At 40.9% G+C, this 22,675-nt stretch overlaps 1 protein-coding gene across 3 annotated transcripts in view; it reads left to right on the top strand.

Annotated features, from left to right (window-relative positions):
* Positions 1-22,675, top strand: part of LOC143459212 (uncharacterized) — a 50,319-nt gene that overhangs the window by 22,428 nt on the left and 5,216 nt on the right. For all 3 annotated transcript variants that reach the window (XM_076956254.1, XM_076956256.1, XM_076956255.1), the window contains exons 3-6: positions 13,422-13,788; positions 15,618-15,731; positions 22,284-22,421; positions 22,496-22,630. In XM_076956254.1, the coding sequence (XP_076812369.1) occupies positions 13,422-13,788; positions 15,618-15,731; positions 22,284-22,421; positions 22,496-22,630 (754 nt within the window). The remainder of the gene's footprint in view (positions 1-13,421; positions 13,789-15,617; positions 15,732-22,283; positions 22,422-22,495; positions 22,631-22,675) is intronic.

Genomic DNA, 22,675 nt, shown 5'->3' on the forward strand with positions numbered 1-22,675 from the left:
TTTTTTTAAAGCAACTTTTCTTCTCTTGTAAGTGTGCCGCGAGCGTTTTATAATTTTTCTAGTGTGCCACAAGCTGAAAAAGTTTGGGAACCACTGCTTTAGCCCATTAATTGCCGCTTGGAGTTAAATTTAAAGCGGTTGATAATAATTAAACCGATGCGATGTGCACCTGGAGAGGACGATTGTGACGTCTAGTATGGACAAGATCGGTCATGCGTCAAGCATTGATATCGTTTTCAAACAGTGTAGTTTGGAGGCAAATTGCAAATAATAAAGCATCCCAGAAGTTACCAAGCTGATGAAATCCGGATCGGCATTGTTCTTTTTACGACTGCGATTCTCAGCTGCTAATTAAACAAAGAAATTTGTTTTGGGTCTGCATTTTTCGTAAACAAAGCCCAAAGTCGGCGGCATGAACGCACTCAATGTGTTCACAACATACAAAAAGTTCAAGCCTTCAGGTCCCGCAATCCCTTGCTGGCCGTTAGTCGTATGCCTTCTTACGTGTCTTTTGCAATTTTGTAGCGGTACATGTCGATTCTGCGTTAAACGCTGCCATTAAAATCGCTGAAAAAGTATCAGGTTCATAGTTTTGAGGGCACGCCTCGACTTGACTTTGATTTCCCGCATGTGGATCTAGTTTCTCTCAAGTGTCCGTAACAAGATCTAAAAAACCGGCGTTTCAGTTCTCTATATTTACCCATAATACAGCCATTTGGAGCCAATCTTTTCCAACCTATTTGGAAAAGAGACGCCGGTGTCACAACCGTAGACTTGATGTTGGCTTAAAATTAAATAGCCGTGAAACGTGATTAGTGTGGTCACGCGTTTTAAGGGCGATAAACGCAGGTCAAAAATTGTTGCCTTTGACAAATTGTGTCATAATGTCACTACTTGTGCTACAGTAGGATTTTGAATCTCATTCTTATTGATGTTTAAAAACAGTTTATTGCGGTACGTGTAAGGGTCGTGACACGGTACGACCTGATCGCAGTTTGTGTTGCGTATAGAAAGAGATTAACCGGCGGCCCTTACGCGTTCGTGCAAACTTTCATGATGTCACTTTTAACATGGCGGATCTTCGTAGTGACACTTGATCGAAGTATTGTTACAAAGGCGAGAAGGGGTCCTTCTTTACTGAGCCCACTTAAAAACTCTTCTACCCTGGAGTAATACGTAATCTGTGGTGATTTTGAATTTATGTTTAAAAATATAAGCAAGCCCTCTATACTATACTTATGTTTTCGATTAGCTTCTACTCGGCAAGTCGTATAATGTATTTACTGATTACCCTTACTACCAAATTTAAACTGGCCGTAACAGGCCGACTTTTTAACAATTGTTGATTTTTGAATTTAAAGTTTACTTCAAGAATATTTTACTGCCCAAGTGGAAATTGTTATAGGAGTTTGTGGTTATGTAAGCTTGTATTTGCTTAATTTCGCTGCAAGCTTGCCGCATTTTTCGCAATCTTGTAAGGCTGACAGGATGATGCGTTTGGGCAGGTGGTTAAAAGATGGCGACAGTAGGCCAGCTAATCTTGTAGCCAGTGGAGGTTGCCAAAATCCTAATTAGAATTTACGCAGTTAAATTGAAATTTGGATTAAAAGCGCTGTTAACACGTTCCATTTTGCAGTTCAAACAAAACATAATAGTATGATACTGGATTTCAATTATTTTCGATTTTACTATGTGAGCGAATTGAATTGTTGACTGGTAGATGTTATTTGCAGGATTTTAACGACTGTGTCAAAGTCCTTTGGTTCGTTGCCCGAATTTTTCCATGTTTTGTTTTACGAGCGGCACATGGGTTCGATTCCGGGTCAAAAGTCAGACGTTTTGCATCTGCTGCGTTCTGCTAAATCTTCAGTTGGCTAGTTTCCGTTTATTCAAACAATATGCTGTGCCTGAAGTTCAAATTGCGTTTTTCAATGAGTCAGCTACGACTTAATGCCTTGGTTTGCTATTACAGGCTTGTAATAAAAACTTTCGGAGCACCTGTATGGAGTTTCGTGTCAACATCACGACAGTGATTTATCGCTAATACTCGTGTAGATGTCGCGAATTTCGATGGTTTAGCTTAAAAAGAAGCAAAACGACCTTTATGTTTGTGTCTATTTGATATTTAAAGCATCCGGTAAACAGGTGATTAAGCACTGCTTAAGTTTGTTTGGCAAAAGTTGACTTACAATCGATTCATTAGCATCACTGTGGAAACATGCGTAATTTGTTACTTCGTGTAGCTTAATACCTTTTTAAATCCAAGTCTAGTTTATTTTCTTAGTTTAAACAAGTTCAGTATACCATGCTTTACCACTTTGCGTTTATGACTATTACGCATTTATCGTTAATCAATATAAGTAGCAGCAATACTAATCCGAAAGTGAGTCAAAACAAACACAAAGAAGGAAAAAATGTTTTTCATTAAGTTAAAAGTCGCTTAGCTTTTATTAGATATTTGACTTCGAAAGTCTTCTTTTATTAATCAGTGAACTTTTTGTAACTTAATATTTTGCTCCACGCCAAGCGAGTTCGAACTGATAACTTAGCAACGTGGTAGCTTGGAAGCTGATCAAAAAATATCAGGTTTATCTCCGTTTTCCATGAAAGCAATTATTTTCCCTGGCGTTTTTCTCTGTGGAACGGCGACGGTTTTACCGAAATTGATAACTCTAACGCGCGAACGGAACTGAAAAATTTCTCATGTTTGGTTTTTGGAAAATGATATTCCACCCATTTTTCTGCCTGCTCGTTAATGGATTAAGCCGCCAGTTCGTGATCGATGTTACGTCTTAACTTCTAACGTAATCAGTCTTCTGTTGTTCTAAGCGCTTTTTAATTGATTTAGGCCTGCGAGTCCTGTAATTATTGCGCGCACCCTTTCCACAGAGTTTTCACAAATAACTAAGGTTTTTTTCGGCATACCACTCGCGCTCTTAATTCTCCCAACTACAATCTCGCCAATGAAACGTTTTTAGCGTCAATATTTAGGTTTAATTCGGTTTTGAACTATGGGACGCAATGGCAACCTTGTTATGAACATCATATCGGGAAAAATAGGTTTACGTGATATGATGTCTGTATTGGCTTTTGTATGGATGTCTCTTCTATGCTTTGTATCCGTACGAATCACAGAACTCTTGCGTTGCGACAATCCTTGTGTACTTTGCCACGCAACAAACAATCCATTGATGTAGGATATATTAGTAAGTCAATAGTCGTGTTCAAAATCTATTTTAAAGGGACAATTTTGTGTTTGAGGTGGCCAGCAGTTTCCCTTTTTCGCTCACGACGACTGACTAATGTCTGAATACGTCGATCAAAGGTGGTAAAAAAGTATATTTGGTGAAAATAAATGTTCACGAAGCGACTTTGCTGACTTCAAGTCAAGCAACGACCGTAGATCATCGGCGTAATTTGATCAAACTCGCTGCATTGTGACATAACAATCGGCGTTTATCTGTCAGCTTGGTTCGTTTGATGATCCACGTTATTTATTGCCCTTATTGGCCAGGCGGCTTTTCGTCTATTGCTGGTGTTTGCCGATAGCCGGGTCACCAATCGAACGACCGAAATCGTAGGCTGTGTTGTTGAACGTTTTACCAGCTCGTGTGCGGTGCAATTACATTGTTTTCGTTGGGCATCGAAGTAACGGTCATATTTACTCTGATATAGCATACCAATGCCTTTAAGACATTATTTTACCCTTGTTGCCAACAACCTGCGCATTTTTCCCAGGATTTTTGCAGCTGTTGGTAGCCTGGTAATATCTTGATGATTAAGACGAGAATTTTCGTTCGACGGAACGTGACTAACTTTTATGATAGCGTTGTGTATCGGGTGATCACGTGTTAGATTTGCATCCTAACAAGCAGTTTTACGATGTTGAAACTGTCCCTATAATTGTGTAGATTCCTACGCCTTGATGCCTTATTTGGGGCGGCATTTGATTTTGGCTCGTAAGCGATGGTGCAATACCCTCCGACTTGGCTCGTAAAACATATCAATTTTATGTGTTAACAAAAACGCGTAAATCAGTTGTATTCAATGCTAGACCTGTAACAGTTTGCTGCAAAGCAGCCGGCAGGACTTTGGACGATCACGTTCTAAGGGTATAAGGTCTTCACTAGTAACGCTTTTCTTTGTAAGCGGTACAAGCTGTGCGTGGGCCGGCCGGTTTATTTTTATGGCCTTGCACACAGCAAATAACTCTCAACGTTTGTAGATCTTAAATCTGCCTTAGTTTTTCCAAGTCGGCTCGCTTTGATGAGCGGTGCTCTGTTATTATTTTGCCGCCTTTGAGCCCGGGGCTGGCACAAAACGAGTCCCACCACGCGAGTTCGGTGGAATTTTTAATTAATTTCTAATAGGAGGTGCAACAAAACGACGCAAGGGACTTGCGAAATGTTTTGCATGTTACGTTGCATTCTTGCTTTCACTTTTGCCCTGGCCTTTTCATCTTAACCTTTCAAATTTTCCAAGCTGGCATGTGCAGGCGCCACAACAGTTCGCGAACAGCAACTACACTGTGCGTGTTGTCAGCAATGACATAACCCCTAAAAATGTCGAATAGAGTTTTACGAGCTTTCATGTTTTTCTGGTTGAACATCAATCGCTGCGACTGGAATGACCGACGCCTGTCATTCTAACGCTTGACAGATGACTCCCACGTCACTCTTCCTATGCGTGTAATTCGGCCGGAGACCTATTTCTTGTAGAGTTCCACCCTTTGTTTCCAGTACGCGCCGTTGCTTTTCATCCTACTTTGACCGTCAAAGGCTAAACCGGGTGATTTACTGTTGGTTTCCCATTGCGTTTATATCCCTTAGTTGCATTTGCTGAACGTCATAACCGTTTTAACCTTATTGACGTCAAAACTCACGCTGCAACTGCTACGCCGATGCTATGGTAGCAACAGCATTACAGTCTAAAGCGGTAATTTTTGTCGACCTCGGTTGAAAGGTTAAATATAATGTGGCTACGAGTCCGTTTGTTTACGGTAAGAGGTAAATACATTCATGAGTTTTTAAATGGTCTTGTCTAGATAACCCAGGTCAATATAGGTTTCTTTACGAAGATTGAAAAAAATGCCAGAGTTGATGCCAGTGTTATGCGGATTAAAAGATTACGTTTTGCGTAATCCCGGCAGTGAAAACAGGGATTTTGGACCAGAAACGGACGCTAGATCGGAAACCGTGAACGCATCCACAATCTAAGTCTCAGGTCCAGACGATTGGCGATTGACGGTTCAGCCGCTCTGCTGTCCTGTTTCAGGAAATATCAACAATCAAATCTTCAACAGTTCCTTGGGAAAGAGCGAATTTTCTTGTCCGAGGGTGTTTTTCAGCAGCAGATTTCTCATTTACGTTGCGTTACGACTTTTTCCATGAGTGTTAGGGAACAATGTGCGCTGTTTTGGGATTTTCGCTGTCCGATGAGCGATGACTGGTCATGTTTCACATAATAAGCGTTTATTTGAATCACACGCAAGTAAATGATATTAAAGTTTGTTGCTGGTGATCAGCTGAAGATTTTAAGTGGAAACAACATTCTCCAAGTGGGCAAGCTCCAAGCTTTGTGAAATCGAGCAGCGTCAATTTCCCAGAAACCGGCTATTTATAGTTGGTAAAATTCGGAGATCGTGCGGGAAAATCTTGCTTAATGTCCGGCCAAACTTGGCTAAATAGCGTGGTCCGTGTGGTTATAAGCACGCGTGCTTTAATTCCTTCTTAACGCATAACTTTGACCGCGACTTAAGCTGGCTAATGAGAAAGTGTCTAAAATGGCATGTTGGTATGTGTTGATGGGCCCGTTTTTGGCGATAACAGGACCATGTTACAATTGGCGAACGTAGGTGAAAAGCCAAACGTCATTATCATATCGATTCACTGTAAATAACCTAAAGCGAGCCACAGCGATTTATTTTTAAGCGGTTTGAGTGCATTACTTGAAATAAGTCGTGTTTTTTCGGAATAGCTGGTTGTTTTCGCGTATTGTTTTTAATGTAAAGTGGACGTGGTCATAATTAGCGTACGCGGCTCCGACATTAACCGCTGTTTATTATTTTCATCGCGTTGAATCACCTAATGCAAGTTCGGCTCATGCTGTTGTTTATTTACTTCAAAACAGTGTTGGCCTATTCCACGTAAAACCGTTTAATACTTCAAACATATCTGAAATGGATATACGAAGATAACCATCCGCCTCACATTGGTCGTTTCGGTTGAAGTTTTTCTTCTTGAAGAGATTTTGTCGATCTGCGCTGGGAACTGCAGCCAGCAGTTATAGTTTTCCCATGTTGCTCACAAAATTCACATGTCAACTCAATACGTACGTGCGGTTGAATTACGCCAAATCTACTCCGACTCTCACACTATTAGCAGCCTTTGATGGCTTCTGATTCGCACCTGAGCGAAAAGCTGTCGACAATGCGAAGCGATTTTAGTCAGAGTGCAACTTAAGGCAGATTGCGGTCGACAATGCATTGTACTTTGTTTCAATCAAGCAAGCGTTTCATCAACAGAATCGACGCACCGCCCGAAGCATCTTGGTCAGCACATAGAACTTGTTACGCTTCAACAGATTTGTGAAGCGCGCTGACGGGTAGGATGCGTTTGTGTCGTTAGAGATCTGCCCGATAGGGTTTACAACAGAGCGTTTATTACGGTCTAGTCAGGATGTGGTCAAACTATTGAGCAAGAAGATCAATTTGCTTATCAACATTCTTATAAACAAATGGCGGCTGAGTAATGGTCAATCCTCAGTCAATTGCTCGATTTTAAAGGATGGTGCTGTGGTCCTTAGGGTCGTTTTTGAGCAATTCCCTTCGATGTGAGCGTACTCCGACAGATTAAAAAGTTAGTTTGATGATTTAGTCAAAAACTTCCACTGTGGGAATTCCATGAGCATTTGTCAAGGACAGTTTGTGCTACTTCTGAAGTGGGTGATTGTTAAGAATTAGTAATATTTATTTTCATTTGCAGAATATGCAGGTCTTGCATTTGAAGTGTTTTCTAGCAAGGCTAGTCGCAATGTTACTAGATATGACCACTTTTTTGAACATATACATATACAAGTATAGTGAAGTGTTGGTGTTTGTGATGTCGTTTAAGATTGTCTAAACAGCAGTAGGTCAAGACCGTTTTGTATCCCAAGAGCGACAGTATTGAAGCTCAAATACGTATTTGGCTCATACGGATCGCAAGTGAAATTTGCCTTTTAATGCCGTTAACAAATTAAGATTGCAAGTACGCGTGAAGATCATCGTAATGGTTTTGAAGCCCTATCATCTGACACATGCTTGGCGCTTGTAAGACGTCCTTCGGTATGCGTGGCGGCCTTGTGACTATAACCCCTTGAAGTCGTTTAGCATAGTCCACTTCAGACGATCGTTTAATCTCATTTTTGTTTCACATTTAACTTAGTGGAGCGCCGGCAATGACTGCTCGTGTTTACGCTTGGGGCCACCACTCGCGTATACATGGTTATTACGTACACCTTCAAGGCCCCGGACGGGTAATTTCAACGCTAACCCATTAAGCAGTAATGAGGTTGGGCATATCGAGTTGCACTTAATTACGAGCCGCATAGCTATCGTTTTTTGCTTCAATTTCAAAAAGGCACCGTCGCTCTAGCTATTGGAAAACTTATCCTAACGCGATTTTTTGTCAAGTACCCCTGACAAGTTGAGACCTTAGCAGTATTTTACAATCCTTCATAGTCACCGAACACCGGCTTTATCTTTTTGAAGCCCGATAAATTATGCCTTGAAGTCGCATCGTCAAAATATTTGCTCCGGGCACAAAGACGGTTTACTCGACTGTTTATTCACACGTCTTTGTTTGCACATTTATTGCGAGACTAATTAACGCGCTTTCGCGTTTAAACACTCGAACTGGGTGAAATGTACAGCCATTGGTTTAATTCTGGATTCTTATTGCACCATGCAAGCAAGTTTTGGCGTATTATATAAATTAATTAGAAACTTGGATCCACTCACACAAACTGAATCATACAGTTCGGGTGCTCCCAACACTGTTTTTGTTTACCAGGAAAAGCTGAAAATAACATAGAGAATACTGCATGGTAATGCACGCGTTTGACTGCATTAGCATTTTGACAACATGCTGATTTTTACCCCAAAACTCGAAGGTTTTACCTCCGTTTTCATTCGCTGGTATCAAGGTTCGCGGGAGTTACGAAAGAAGTCTCGTATAAGCACACTTCAGTTGACCCATTGTCGAAAAATTTGCTTTCGCCCTATAACGCTACTAGGTCCAGCCTTGGTGTACTTGAAACCACGTTGACAAGGTTTAAGCAGACTTTTGTTTGAAATTGAGCAGAACTCTATCATCGATACTTTGTGTATTAAGAAGCCGTTAACCAGTTTAGTGAGCTCTTATAAAACTTAAACCCCTCCAGGGCCAGTTTTATGTTTAATCCAGATTAATATATTTCGTCGAATTATCTCGACACGCTCGTTAACTTAACTTCAAAATTGCGCCTTGTAGCGTTTGTGGAGTTGACCTGCCACAATCACGTTGTCTATGTTTGGTCTGGATTGCAAAAATCCATCTCGTATTTATCTTCGGCCGAGCAATTTCGATAAATCATTTTTCGTGACAGATCTGATAAAAACATGTTTTTCGACTTGAAAATTGTGAGACCGTCCAATTGTTTCAGGATGCTTCGCGATCTCTCACGTTGGCAATATGTCAATCAACGCCAAGACGCTTGATGCATATGAACGAACCCCAAACGCTCTATACACCCCTTTATTTCTTTGACTAAAGTTCACTTTTGCTGAATCAACATTGTTTTTTTGGCAATTTTCTCTGCCGCGTTGATCTCATTCACATATCAAGTCGTTGTTTTTGCGAAAACGGGAATAAAAGCCTACCCTAAATCGATGGTGACGTCACATCTGTGTGACGTATTCGTTTATCACCACGTCAAACGCGAACAAGCAGGTGGTTGTAAAGGCGAGCCGTGATGAGATTTGGATAATATTTACACGCTAGGATAAGTAGTTGCGTTTGGAATTAAAAGCATGCGTAGAATTCATGTTTATGTACATAACGTGTTGCTACACATGACAAAATATTTTATAAAGAGAAAGGGCACCCGCTTCCAGGTAATGGGAACGTTTAGCTACCATCAATCAAGGTTCGGCGATGCGATGCTATACGATGCGTGTCAATTGACATAATTGTGATTTCACCCCTACTCTCAGCTGGAATCCAGGATATCAGTGTTTTCAAAATCAGGTTTTCATCTTCCGCTAAGGACCACCGTGAGAAACCATGTTTCTGTCGCAGTGTGTTTCCTGCCTGGATGGGATAGTATTTCACGCTGGCAATTTTCGATATTGCGTTTCTGTAAGAGCAAGACCATTTTTCGATCGGGCCATTCTTCTAAACCGCTGAAATTCTTTTTCAAAACCCAGTGGAACTTTTGCCGTCACCAAAACATTTTTACTCCCCAAAACCGAGCTAATGGTGCTTGACTTGTTTCAATAGTGGTGTCGACAGTTACTACCGCTTAACATAGTTTTATCACCGCTGGGAAAACGGTAAACGTGATTTACTGTTTCCAAGGCGGTAACAACGTAACATCAACAAAAAATACCGCTGAGTTCCCCAAACTTTCTTTGAGGAAAATCAGGACAAAAAATGTGACCGAAATAGGTCTAAGCCGTATTTCACTACCGAGGACCTGTCTTACACTTGGGTGAATGTGAAACAACAGTTGATTCTTATGATCGTGAAGGTTGTAAATGGGAACAAAACAAACATGGGAGCGGGATAAACCGCTTGAAGTCAAAGAAACCGGAGCAGTTTGCTTGTTTAGCTGTTGCCTGAGTTACCTTTTCTATTATGTTGCTCGTACGTTATCTATCACAGTTGATTTTGACCGACTTTTAAAACTGGACGCTAAGAAAAATAAGTTGCCGAACGTCGAATTTTCCCGTCATTGTGTTAGTTCAGACCGCCACGACTGAAGTTAACGACAGCTCGGTGTGTTTAAAACATCTGTGTCGATAAATAATTGTTTGCACTGGCCAATCCATCAAGTCAATCTGTTATAGTTCGTTTTAATAACGGATATTACTAGGTTAGCAACGCGTACGTAACAGGTAGATTTTGGAAACCACTCCAAGCGCTGAAAGCAATCAAATACAGCAAGATCTTGAGCCAATTATAACAAAAATTTGATGATTAATCCACCAGTGTCTACATTGCTATCTGAGAAATATACACAAAGTCGATTCGCAAAGAATCAAGTTCGCACAATAAATCCATTGACCAACACCTGGTTTTATTGTGACGTTGCAGCCACTCGAGTTTTTGACGTAACGAGTGCTCAGTACACCGGCGACCACATGAAAAAACTTGCGAACTTTTGCTTGGCAACTTAATGGACGAAATATTTTCACTTTCTGTTTAAGTAAATGTTGTCTTCCGGATAGGTTTGATAGTCCAGCATAATGCGCCTTTAATGCTCTCCTAATTATAGCTCGGCATGCCTTTGGTTGAGGATGATAAGTGTTTGCTAATTCGACGTTATCACAATGGCTATTATGTAGAAATATGTCGAGCACCGTGTAAACCAACGACGAATAACGGAGTAGAAATTGACGTGTTTTGTAGTTGGGCAATGTTAACTTCTTTCAAATGAATTGGAAATTACGCCTCAATCTGCCCCTATAAACTGTTCGTCTGATAATTTTCTTACCTAATTGAAACTAGACGAAAAATATGTCACTTTTGTCCATGCAAATACAAATCGAATAGACAAAGCAGCTGGCTATGATAATGCTTTGTTTGATAACTCCCCTGGTCATAAATTCTTCTTTCACTTTTCGTTGAGCAGATCGGAAATAAACTGTGACTGTCTGCATAGCTTTGTTTTACTTTCCCCCGCGTATATTAGAAACTGTCGCAGCCTTCAGCCCTATTGTCTGCTTTTACTTCTTTAATGGAAAGTGTGCCAGGCTTAGTGTGTGTCCTTTCAAGACAGACTATTCACCCCGCGAGCGTCGTTATGTTGCGAATTAACGCCACTTTTCTGTCCATTGCTACCCAATTGCCGCATGCATTCAATGCGACGCCGTAACAATTATATTGTATCTGTGTCGTGAGAATGGGGTTTTTGGCGAAAATTTACGTCGGCAATTAATTGTGTAAACTTTCAGGGACAGGAAACGCGCAGAATACAGGCAACATATTGCAGTCGTTTTCGTTCAGGGCTGCGTCCAAGGCGTTACCGCTGGCAACGAAATTAGTTGAAAACGTTTGAGTTACGACTTACCAGGCAGTAAAGTTTAACCCTTGTATTAAGCACCTGTCCTTGAACTGTTAGAAAGCATGACGGATGAATTTTTACATTCCTGCGTACAAAGGCGATAGATTACTTTGTATATTACATGCTTAAAGTGGCCTCGTTGAAATTCCACAGGGAACCCAATGTCTGCCGCATATTCGCGGATATTGTTGACAGAGGCGTCAAAAAAGTCTTTCAGAAAACCGTTATAATAGGTTTAACTATGGTAAAGAAATGATCTATCGAAGGTAAAACTTTCACAAGACCCGAGTGACAAACGTTTTCCAACCAACGCGGAGCTCGATAGTTTGTAGGTACTACCTCCGACGGGTATATCTTGACTTTGTACAAAATTAAATACAAAGGAATGTATTTAATCATTGGCAACAATCATTGGCATCGGGCCGTAAATTTGACAGTTGATTATACAAGCGCTTCGCCTTCCAAATTTGCTTATCCGCAATCCATCATAACGCGCCCGGACGTGTGGAAAGCATCTAGAAAGCGTATCCTTGATGGGTTAAATGAAATACAACGTTGTCACAGGCAACCTGTAGCGGACTTTGGATCCCAATTAGGAACTGGAAACATTTAACTGCGCGTAAGACCGTTTGTGTAGGCCTAATTTTTTGACGAACTATCACAATAAACACGTCATGTCGTAATGTCAAACGTGAACGTAACCTTAGTAATGGTTGATCTTTGCCGTTTAGATGAAACAGATCATTCAGATTTTAGCTACCTTGGCCTTGGAACACGGCGAGCTTAATCAGAGAATTTTATGTTTCGTTTGCTTTGACTGTACCTGAGAGTATATGTGCAACTACGAGAGTTGGAACACTAGATATAATTGTTTTACTGTGAGTCGTAATCCCATGCTTGTAAACCCACTTAAAGGACTTTTTTTACAAAGCGACATTCTACCCCACACGTAGACTTGCCCTCACCGAATCCCGTGGATTAATGTCATTTGTCGATATAGCATCGGCATATTTGCGCGGATAGACGAACGTTTCGAGTGGGATCGAACGCGAATATTTAGGTTTTTTCTGTTTGTCAACTAATTTATCACTTAAGGCTACCCTATTCACATGTCCTTTATCGACGACTGTCCAATATAACGTGCGAAAATGATAAAACGATTTTACACGACGCATTAAAAACAGGAATCAAACATAATACTGGTTCTAGTGCTTTCAAACGCATAATCTAAACAAAAATCAGCCCGAGTTAGATTATGCGGCTGTTGACGATTGGTTATTTTTCCCAACTGTGCGTTGGTCTAAGTACTGAAGGTTTTTTGTCAAGTCGTGTGATTTATTATAAGCCAAGGTGTTTAGTTCATGCCCTACTTGATGCTACGAACGAAAGTGTCGCAAACAAGCGGCCTGAGAATCGTGTTTTCCACTATCCACGACTTGAGTTCGAGAAAAAGGCAATTGTCTGATTTAAATGCTTGCGAGAGCCGTTCGTTTTCGCTTAGTTGAAGACAGTCGCTCTTGCGGATAGCGCGTTGTAAGGTTTGAGATGCACGGTTTTCAAAGAAAAGTCTCCGTGGGAATTCGATGCTTTTAATCTCAGACAGTTTTACGGAAAACTATGGTGTTGTCAGATTATTGTCCCGCAAATGCGTTGTAATGTGCAACTTTTTTTTCTGTGCTAGTTAACATTTTAGATCAGATGATTTTCGACAAATTTTAGCATGATGGTAAAGAAAGAATACACAAACAGCATTGTGCCGTGTGTGGTTCGAATAAAAGTACAATGGAATAGTTTTGTACGTCTCAACGCAAAATGAGGATAATGCGATATTTTGGTAACTCAAATGCTGTTTGACCTCGGGGAGATTTTTTATCCCTGCCGGCCTTGGCGCGTGCAGCAATGGCAGATAAAAACGTGTTAACTTGATGTAAAAAATGAAAAGCTGAATCGGATTGACAGTGAATCCTTTCGTTCACAGGATTTAATATATCATTGCAATTTTATGTGATACATACTTTCCAAAGCAAGACTAACATCTTGTTTTATTGCGAAGTGGATTTTTAAATGGACTTAAAGTTTGGATAGACAGAAGAACAAACATACGTTTACTTACGCAGAAAATCTTGCGCTCATTGTAAGTGTGCCGTGTATTATCACGTCGCGCACCCACTGGAATATACTCTGCAACAGCAGCAGCAAGAAGCTCTTGACAGCAGCGAGGAGAACGATATTGATATGCCGGCAGCGACCGAACAGCAACGCATCTTGGCCCCGGCGTCAGAACCAGGTATTCAAGACATCGAGTTACCGACGCCACACCACTCAGGAATCGGCGGCGAGGGTCGTGTACGAAGACGCCAATCTCGGCGTCAGCAACCGCGTCACCGTAGGAATTCACGTTCGGACGAAGAACCTAATGACGATGACAGCGGGTGTTCTTTAGAGGAATATGCTTGGGTACCACCCAACCTAACACCCGATCAGGTAAGCCCTGTCCGTTGAATTTGTTAATTAGTCTGATGTCGTGTGCAAATCCATTTCGTGATGTTATGGTTTTGTATATTGCCATCCTTAAGTTGTGTTATCGTTGATCCCACATAGGTTTTTGTACATACACTGTGTTATCTTTAAAATCTTCTTTGACTTCCCTGCACAGGTTAGATTACCAAAATCCCATCATGACAAATATTGTGTAACACTGCCCTAACGCGAACGCTATTAGTGGTAAACTATTTTATGTATTGTATTCACGCCGTATTAACGTTACTTCAGCTTTACCTTGTCTTTCCACACGTAAAATATACAAGTTTCAAAGCTGACAGCTTGGGCCAATGGCGTCACAGCAGCGAATTTTCGAGCAGCCGTTTCTCTAAAGTTCTCCGATCACGCAGGTTAGAAACAGCCCGACTCGATCTCACCTTGCGGCTTTGCTGAGAGAATAGCTGTGCATGGTGATACGCTCTTCACCTTCGCTTGCTTACGTCGTGCTATCGTGTTTCCTTTTGATCGATTCGACCCGCGTAAATGGTGACATATAGGCCGGATCTGGTTTAACTTTTTATAACAAAAAAACGGGTAATTTTGCTTTGAAATTCGCAAAATACGTTTTTTCGTTAGCGCTATTTAACTGCCGACGTTACCACACACATGGGCGAAGGCTGGAATTGCTGAAAAGCACATAATTGACTGTAGTAGTGGCACTTCTTAAAAACTTACCAAGTCAGCGATCTATCTTAATTTCAGACGACCCGAGTTTCGGTGTGAACATCCACTTTGGGCGGTGTCACAACCCGTCATAAGACGGTAGCCAGGCCTGCGTTCGGGTCAGACCAGATGGCCAATCCGCGTTGTAATTGTTTTCATTGCCTATCTCGTCCCATCTGCCTTGTGAAACGTCTCTGTGGGCGTGATTGTTTACTCATGTTCAGAAGCGTCGAAAATACACAGACTATTTATACTTGATGGAAATTTGATTCGTAAAAACTTATCACGTCTGTAACAGCGTTCGATTAGAACGAAGTAAATTGCCTTAAATCGAACCTAGTTATTCATCAAATTTTACAGTCTAGCTGGTATCGGACCGAATTTTAGCCGAGGCCACCATGATCGTTCCGTCCTTATCTTGTCGTTAAAGAGGTCGCAATACGGATCTTAAGTGCATTTTCAGACACGGTGAATTTATCCGGCTGACGTTTCGATTGTTATTTTACGATGAAAGATATTGTTGCGCTGCAAGCTCAACGCTGTAATTTGACCCTCGACTAAACTACGCCATCAGGAGCGAAGCTGATCCGTCTTTCTTGATCTTTATCTTGGAGCCAGGAATCTAATCTTGTCGCTATTCGTTTTCACTACATCTCGGAAACGCCTCGTGTCCTCTTTTGTGACTTCCACCTTATCCACCACCTTATACTTCCCTCTTCTCTCACTTATTTTCTTTTCCGTTCTCACGGTCCCAATCCGCTTCTGAGACAGGAAAGTAAGCGTCCTTATGTGTCAGGATACTCATCCGAAGACTTTTCAGTGGATTTGGTTTGCGCTTCATCAGCTTCGCACTACCTATTGTCATATTTTTATTCGCTCATCCATACCGCAAATCATGTAATCGCTTGTTTACGTTAATTTGTTGTCTGTATAAATGATGTGGTGTGACATCAAAGCACCTGAGATGAAACGCCAGACCTGACCGCTTTTTCCCACGTTACGGACAGCACATCACTACAATATGATCTAATTTACCGAGTTAATAAATGGGTTGATTGGATTAATTTTCTTTCTAATTTATAACTCGTTTATTGCATTTGTTTGTGCAGGTTCGCTTCTATTTTAACTACCTTCCAGAGGACAAGGTACCGATCGTGGACAGCATTGGAGAAAAATACAGAACCCGTCAGCTTTTGCACCAACTACCGCCACACGACGATAAGGTATTGTTGCATTTAAATGTTTTAACCGTTGTTTACAGGTTACACTTTGTGACAGCATAATGGTCGAGCGTTAGAAGTTTTTCCGGAAAAATCTCGTCCGTTTTCGACGAGCATAAGTTTCTTTCTGATGACGCATTTTTACGCGGTCGCAAATTCCGAAAAGGTTTAACGTTAAAACTAAAGATCGACTGATTCCATGCGCTTGTTATTGTGCGGTCGGTGGATTAAAATTCTTGCAAAAAGGCTGCTGACCCGAGTATTTGTCCCTTTATTAATCACCGTTTAAGAATAAACATATTATCCGGTAACAAACGATTTCAATACAAGATTATTTTTGCTACACGGACACCATGCGGGTTCAATGGCCGCTGACTTAACCATAAATCATTGGTCGGGCCAAACATGTCATTGATCGCAAATTTGCACAAATCAAAACGATTTTATCAGACCGTGGGCTCGACACGCGATTTGGTGCTTGCTGGCGCCGTGAAAATCTTCGCTCTGCGAAAAAATGCGTTACACACTGGCTCCCTTTCTCCAGCCGTGGAACCGTACATTGCACATTAATAGCTTTACCTGACCACAAAGAAACGGTCACGCCCAGAGGCTGACCTAAGGCACGCAAAAAGGCGGTGGAATTATATTTGTTTGTCAGAATCGACAATTATGCTTTTGTGCAGTCGTGACAAGGAATACAGATCTGGACCGATCCATCATCCGGCTGATGTCAGAACCCGACCTCCTCTCTGGATCGACATCGCAAAATATTACGATCCCGAAGGCAACGTCGTGCTGTTAGCATCGCCTGTAAAAGCTTTTTACAACCTTAGCGATTTGAAACGTTGGAAATAATAAAACAAAATAAATACAGGTTAAATTGCATAGACTGGAGCCGAAAACTTAACTCATGTCGTTCTTAAACAAACACCGGGCTTTATCTCAGCGACAGCAACACTTGCCTTAGCCCGGAATAAAGTCTTTAAGGTTCCTTCAACGACTTGGTTAATAGTTTGATTTATGGCTTTGCCTTACGTGCCTTGGTTTTTATTTCTCGACCTTTGATTTTTCGGGCAACTGGTATAGTCTATGGTTTGTACCTTAGCATATGTCTTTCGTTTGCACTCATTAAACTTTATTAGGTGATGACGTGACGGCTTCCACATTGTTTTTTGTGATTGATTCGCTTTAAAATTAAAACGAAAACCGTAACGTATATAACAAATGGTATCAACAGCACAAGTATGGGCGGCCATAAAGCTTTCTTCGAAACCAGATCGGGTTTTTATGAGTCACGGTATCCACATCCCCCAGTAACTCAAATTAATTTGACTTCTCGCTTGATAGAAAATACCTACCGCACTCCATGACTAGCCGACATGTGAAAATCATCGCCTAAAGTCCGAGCAAATGAATGGGGGCCTTGATTGGCAATTTCCAAAATGCAAATTTCCAAGATTGAAAAATGGTCATTTGCGCAATCATATAGCGCATTTTTATAGCATGGGCCGGAGGCAATGATTAACTTTGTAAACCGAACTCACAGTGCAAGGCAAATACTTTATGGTGCAATATACATGTCGTAATAACAATAATGTTTCGCTCTATCGTTTAATTGCCTCATTTGTGCGATTGGTGTCAGTGCTTGATGATCTTCGGCATACCGTAGGCAGGTCGTAAACTACTGGTTTTAGTCGATATTGAAGACCTGTCAATGGCCTCGACCTTCCACAGGTGTAGGACACGTAACAGCTTAGCAACCGTACTGTACTGTTGCGACGACACCGTTTATGGTTACCATAGCACCAGGATTCCGTATCATTACGTTTCCATGTCCATCTTCAGCGATGACGTTAAAATTCGTAACGATGACGTCAGGACAATAAAACTTTAAAATAGCTCACCGTGTGTAACTTATCTTTACTATCGCTCTGTAAACGGTTTAACAGCCGAGTTTTTGTGACTGATCGCGTATATCTGAGGCATTATTTAACCTGCACGTTTTCCGCGCTCATAACTTTGAAAAATATTACGCATTCACTTTCAGAAATGCGTATTATCTTTAGACGCTTCCGACATAATCCGTTTTGTGGTGATGGTAAGACATGGAAGTACAATCACTGGAAGCTATCGTACGTTTTCAGATATACTTCACAGTTTGGGTCAACTGTAAGGTTAACGCAAAAAATTTTTTAATGTACTTTTATGTACATCTAGAAAATCTTGGTATTAATTAGACGGAAATCTTTTCGATGTACTTTTACTTCATCACATATATTTTTTGATGGTTGATACGAGCATGAACCAGTCCAATAAAAGGTGCACTAACACTAACTTATACCGAACATTAGTGTTTACATTTTGTTTTTTAGTAAAACAAACCGTCACGTGTTGAGTTTACAGTTGCGAGGAGGATAAAACGTGAAAAGTCTTCCCTTAACTATATTTTGCCTAATATTTAAGCATTCAGTGGTTATAACGATTGAATTTGACCGTTGTCTGACACCTGGCAATTACAAACCTCAAAAAGATTATGTGTAATTAACCCGCTTATTGATTTAGAAAATTTATCTTTTAGCGTGATTTCGTTACGAGTAATGACAAAAACCAAAGAGTTTATTTAACCAAATTTAAATTTAACCCAAATTTAACCCTATATGAGGGCTGTTACCTTTTCGTGTGACGTCATTCGATTGTGGGTAATTTTGGTATTAACATTGCTGAAGTATCGGTTGAGTTTTGTCTTTCCTGGTAATGCACTAATGCGTACACTTGTTAACCGCATCATAACCTCTTCGTGAAAGGCGGCTGATTCATATAATAGGCTTAGATAAGGGGTATTAACGTTCAATGCCAATACCTTGCTCCTCTCTGTAAACTTAAGCTATCCAAAGTATGCTGTTTTGTTAGCGGCACAGACTGTAAACACCGATGTCAAGGCGCATAGCTAAGGCTATTTACCGATTTTGCCAACATGTACCACTATGTTTGTTGTGTGAAAAGTGCGCCACAATTTACCGTTTAACGCCAAAAGACCAACCTGATATGTTTACTGATGAATTGCCTTGTTTTTGTCACGGTTCTGTTCTTGGCCATCGCTTCTCCCAAACATCTTTGTATCTTGTGTTGGCAGTACCGTAAATTTTTCCTCGATCTTTCTGGTAAGTGCAAGGCTATTTCCTAAGGCTACATAATAGCCAGCGGTTGTATGCGCTTATGCCAGCCAATTCGGCTTAAATAGTCGCAGCTGTGCGATTGATTGGAGCTTAATCGTCTGACCTAACGTCATCTTCTTTTGACTGCCATGTTTACGGATAACTAGACCAGCGTACGGTTGACACTGCTTTGCATAACATTGTCTTAGTTGGTTATCAGAAATTGAACATCAGCAACCAATGCTGTTCATATTCAATTTTTCAGTGGAATAGACGAAACCGTTATTTTAGTCATTGTTTATGGAGTTTAATCCGGTGCTAGACCCGCATTCAATCGTTTCTTGCAATGAAGGATTTTTATGAATTTATGTTATACTTATAAACCCCTTCGTCTTACGAGGCAAGACTTTTCAGCATCAACGTTTAAGGTAATGACCTGTAAAGGCAATTATCCTTGCATTTTACAAGATTTCCTACTTGGCTAACCGAAAGCCAGGTAGGTTAACGCTAACTAGTGGCTTATTGCACTGATTTTGTTCAGTGCAAAGTTTCAGGCCGTAAAACTAAAATGTACCCTTGAGGCGTATTTTACCTTTTTTCATTACGCCTTTTGTCTGCGCACCCTTGTGATTTTGTTTTAGCCTGGCTTAGCATGCTAAAAATGCGACTTTAATTTTTCTATGTTAAGATAAGTATCAGAATGCTGCGTCATTGATTGTAACACGTTTCAAATTTAAACAGAAGATAGGTGACAATAACTAGTGTATCACTGTTTTTATTTAAAGCTTGGCCTATATTTAATGATTACACGCTTGAGTGAACCCGACATCTGACATAATGATACGCGTCATTCCGAACAGCAGATTTCGATTTACGTTTGCGTTGTGTATTCTGGTAATTAGCAATTATTATTCATAGGATCTTCGTCCGACGCATCATAATAACACAATCGTGACATCACCCCTACTGTATGTCACGCGAACATAAGGAATGACCTGCCTGTGAAGATTACGTCTCTTTTTGGGAATTTTTATCTCATGGTGTACGGCAGGCGATTTTACCATTACTATAAGGATGTCGTCGGTTTGGCCCTATCTTCCATTGTTGTATTTCACCAAGTGGTGGTGTTACTTCTGGATGGCGTCACACAGACGTAATCTCCCACAGTCTATTAATGCCAACGCGACGTAGTAGACCAACGTGGTTTGGAAAATACTGTTACCGGTGCGGCCAAGTTCGTTTTAGGTTGTCAACATGCATGTCCAAATTAAAAAAAACCACAATAATGTTTTCACAGTTGTTATGACCGTTACAGCCTCTTAAGATGTCCATTGTCCAACGGTCGTTTTGGAAGGGGCAGGACGGTTCAGATTTTTTGCTATTCTTAAACACGCTTCCCCGCTGTTCGTTAAGCTTTATCTAATTTTGGCTCATTCTATAACAAGCCACGAAATAATGAAAATAGTTACAGGGATTTACATCTTTCTCCTCGACGCCGTTCTCCTTAATTTTTACTGCTAAGCCGCCTTGTCACGAAAATTCGAACCCATAACACAGTGGCCGGTTTTACCTTAGCGTACATTTTTCGCTTTGTAAGTGCCCATACGGGACATGGATTGGCGATATGTCAAAATATCCTGACCCATGACATTGTTTAGGTTAACCAGCGCCTAGTTTGTTATGGAATTCCTATTGACCTCGTAAGAATTCCGGATTACAGTTAGCAATTGTTATGAAATCTTTTAATGCCGTGCTCAACTTGCGGATGTGGCAAGATCGAATTAAAAGTTTTCTCTCGATCTATTGTTATCGATTTCAAGATTCTAGTCCAAGTGATTTATCCGCTCAAGCCCTTCGTAAGTTGCAAAATATGTGCACTTTGCCAACCTTGTGCGCCAACATCGGATAAAAACAACGGGATTATCCCATCCTTATCTCCAGTGCGGTTGAATTTCACTCGACTTAAGCGAGTACTCGATTAGAATAGTAACTGATATGATAGCCACACATGCGTGACCACCCTTCATTACGCTGATGCAAAGTGTGCCTTATCTTACCAGCCACGTTTTTTCAAAAGTTAATTGAACCAACCGATTTTGGATTTCGTGGTTTAGAGAAATGGATTATGCTTTCTTATCGCTCATTAGTGGAATTAGTTTCAAGGCGTTGGATTATGAAGTATACCGCATTATGTTAACCCTTGTTGATCTCTATCAGTTATCAAATAGTTTGCATCATTCCTTTTATAACTTGTACACAAAATGTCCTGGGTGTAGTCGGCTCTATGTGAATTACATGTAAAGTCTAACTACGATAAATATCCTTTTTCCGAGTCGTATCGTCATACCAACCAGTAATAGGCATTGACTTGCCTCCATTGTACAATGTACATAGACTTTCTGTTCAAAAGTTAATGTTTACAGCAAAAATAAAACCTTTGCCGGTAGTACTAGTTAATTTGTTTTCGACACGTCAATTAGCTGAGCCCGTGTTCGTGTTCCAGGCTTCTTCCGACGTTAAGCTCGTTTGTTTTCGCGGATGATGAATTTGAGTTACCTTGCCGTTGTTCACGTTACGCAATATACCAATTGGTCTCAATTTAATGGCGTCATCGGTTTTTATTTTGATAAACTTCTACACGTTGTCAGGCAGGCTCAGATTAAGTTAAGTTGATTCAATCAAACTGTTTTCACTATGGTCGTAATTCGCTTTCAGAAATTTTCGCGAATGCCACCAACATCGAATTTTTATTCCGTAAAAGAATTAAAAACCCACTGTTAAATCAAGGGGACAGCCCCGAACGGTCAGTTTGTGCCTGCTAAGTGCTTTTCTCTGTTTTGTTGATGTTTTTCCAGAAGATAGCAATACCAAGAAAATGCCTTAAATAGACGACTTTTCAGCTGCTTTTAACTTTTCTGATATCTTAATCTGTGGACACGTCTGTGTGTGTCTGCGGCACAGCGTGGTTCAAGCGTCATCCATCATTACAAATCCACACACTGTACAGCCTAGTCGGGTTCATAGTTAAAGTGCCGGTTTTTGATAAGATCTCATTATATCTGACGCAAGAGTGGCAACTAAAACGTTACAAGCCGGAACTATTTTCAGGAGACATCCGTTTCATTATGAGTTGCGGTTGATACCACGCAATGCAATCAGCTATCTGGGTTTTTAAGGACTAGCGCGGAACGATGAAAGCGTAAACGGCCGTTTGTGTTTATTTTCCCAAACTGCCCTACACTGATATGGCCATATGGGTATCACGTATTTTACATTAACTCTTATCGTAACTGGCGCCGTAACTTTATTCAAATTTTGAGTACGTTCTATTCTAAGTTCTATTTTTAACTCACACCATCTCCAACTCGCTTTTAATTCCATGTTGTTGATTACGTCATAGGTCTGCTATTGCAACGAGCTTTCCGAAGAAGAAAAACGGGAACTCCGGATGTTCAGTGAACAGCGCAAACGGGACTACCTTGGCTGCGGCAAAGTTAGAATTCTGCCGTTAAACAACCCAGGGACATCATGCACAGATGTAAGTCGAATACCGTCGCAACCCAAATGCAACCCCGACGTCAGACTTATTTTCACACTTAACTGTGCTTTCAGTGTTGTGCCCCAATCAAAGGCGGTGACATAGGCATCGTGGCTTCCAGGTCGGAGCCAGGAATGTGTTGGCATCCAGCTTGCTTTTGTTGTTCCGTTTGCCACGAGCTGCTGGTCGACCTCTTCTATTTTTATCAGGTGAGCAACGCTTTGGTAAAGTTTTTGCTTTAGCACATCCGCATA

This window comes from Clavelina lepadiformis, chromosome 5 (assembly GCF_947623445.1).
Source record: "Clavelina lepadiformis chromosome 5, kaClaLepa1.1, whole genome shotgun sequence".
In the NCBI taxonomy this organism is placed as follows: domain Eukaryota; kingdom Metazoa; phylum Chordata; class Ascidiacea; order Aplousobranchia; family Clavelinidae; genus Clavelina; species Clavelina lepadiformis.